The sequence below is a fragment of the Capsicum annuum genome, unplaced genomic scaffold (genome assembly GCF_002878395.1).
Source record: "Capsicum annuum cultivar UCD-10X-F1 unplaced genomic scaffold, UCD10Xv1.1 ctg2887, whole genome shotgun sequence".
NCBI lineage: Eukaryota > Viridiplantae > Streptophyta > Magnoliopsida > Solanales > Solanaceae > Capsicum > Capsicum annuum.
Genome location: NW_025835323.1, coordinates 15572 through 17676, shown reverse-complemented (window position 1 = coordinate 17676; position 2105 = coordinate 15572). Strand labels below are relative to the sequence as shown.

General features: G+C 36.2%; 1 protein-coding gene across 1 annotated transcript; it reads left to right on the top strand.

Annotated features, from left to right (window-relative positions):
• The first annotated feature begins 185 nt into the window (after positions 1 to 185).
• Positions 186 to 1263, top strand: LOC107854696 (F-box/kelch-repeat protein At3g23880-like). Its single transcript, XM_016699714.2, has one exon. It carries the CDS (start codon positions 214 to 216, stop codon positions 1042 to 1044), a length of 831 nt encoding a protein of 276 aa, XP_016555200.1. The 5' UTR covers positions 186 to 213; the 3' UTR covers positions 1045 to 1263.
• Positions 1264 to 2105: the final 842 nt, after the last annotated feature.

Below are 2105 nucleotides of genomic sequence, written 5' to 3'. Positions count from 1 at the left end.
TGTAGTGGAAGAAAGATTACCTTAAATATGTTTTGGGCTAAAAATTTGTACCGTAAGTTTTGAGCTATATTTTTAAATAAAAATTATCCCTAATTATAGTGTTGTTTTATACAACGATTATGACTCCTTAAAAGCCCCAAGGGTTTTACTATTGTAGAAGCATTGTTCTCTTATGAAAAACAAACTACAACAACTCATATTTCTGCAGCGAAGATGGAATCTGAAGCCTCCCATCAACAACTAAAACGGAACAAACTCATTAACAATTCTCAACTTTCACCAACTTTGCCACTGGAACTCGTCACTGAAATCCTCTCGAGGCTTCCGATAAAAACCCTCTTGAAATTCAAGTGTGTTTCAAAATCTTGGCTTGCTTTGATCTCTAGCCCTGAATTTGTCAAATTTCATCTCAGCTTAAACACTAATAACAAGGAATACACACATCATAAGTTTCTGATGAATTGTCGTCCTTCATACAATTTTAAAGATTGCAGTTATAAGGTTCTGATGAATTATCATCCTACATACAATTTTAAAGATTGCAGTCTTAGCTCTTTATATAACGAGTCTTCAACCGAAGCAAAAGAGTTGGATTATCCCATGAAATCCTATTCAATGCACAGACGAGTTCCATATGGTGATTCTATTGTAGGTTCTGCCAATGGATTGATTTGTCTCGTCATTGGGAAGACGAAATTTTTTCTATGGAATCCATCAATTAGGAAGTACCAGCAATTGCCTGATCCTAAAACTTCTGTGAGATGTTTCCCCAGGAGAGCTTATGGTTTTGGATATGATGAGTTTCATGATTACACTCCCAGGGGACCATATGGTTTTGGATATGATGAGTTCCATGATGATTACAAGGTAGTGTGTTTTTCCAATGATGTCCTACATGATGATGGGTCATGTGAACTTGAGGTTAAAATATATAGTCTGAAGAGTGATTCTTGGAGACGTGTTGATGATTGCCCATGTCCGATGCAACAATATTTTTCAGGTACATTTTTGAATGGGAAACTTCATTTGGGGTACTCTTATTGACAAATCACGTTTGAATACTACTAATAAACGGCTTATGATACCGAAAATCATTTCTATTGATTTGGCTAATGAGAAATGGGGAGAGATGGAGCAACCTTGCGACCAAACAGGACATATTAATTTGGAGTTGGGAGTATTAGGAAACGATCTTTCAGTCTCTTGTAATTGTAGCCACACTCATCTAGATTTTTGGGTTATGAAGGAGTATGGGGTTAAAGAATCTTGGACAAAGATTTTTTTTTCCATCTGTCACTTACATTTATGGTAATCTCAGTCATGATTTCTTTGAGTTTTATAGCTTAGTCAAAATAAGTGACATCTCTAACCAGTGGCGGAGCCAGGATTTTCAGGATTTTCGTGAAGGAGGTTCAGAAGTAAACATATGAACTAGTCGAAGGGGGTTCAACCTCTACTATATATACATAAAAAATAATTTTAACTATATATAAATAGTAAAATTTTTCGCCGAAGTGGGTTCGGATGAACCTCCTCGGCCAAGTGTAGCTCCGCCCCTGTCTCCAACCATCATATTCTAAAATATCGGAGAGCACTAGTTTGATTAATTAGCCTATGCTAATACAGAATAAACAAATAAAACAAACGCTTGTAGTTTCTTTGGTTCTGTTTTTCCCCTTTTAATTGTTCATGTTTCTAATGCTTTTATGGTTTCAACAAATTGCAGCTACATTGTATAAGGCTAATAATCCTTGAAGTGGGCACCAGAAAGATGCATTAACACCTGCTTCAGTAGAGAAGGCATGTTGCACCATTTTTTTTAACCTAGTTTTCTATCTCTATCATAAGCTCTGTTCAAATGATGAGCCAAATTACTTATAGGAACTTGATGTAGTTTATTAATGCATTCTGGCAGCTATTTATTACTCAAATCTTTCCTCTTTGGTATTGATCTTCTGTTTATTCAACAATTTTTATTGATGTGCGTGTAGGAAAAAGCGTAAGATTTACTCACCAGCCTGAATAAACAGAATTTAAAGTAGAATAAAGGGCAGCCCGGTGTAATAATGCTCCCGCTATGCGCAGGGTCTGGGGAAGGGCCCTAC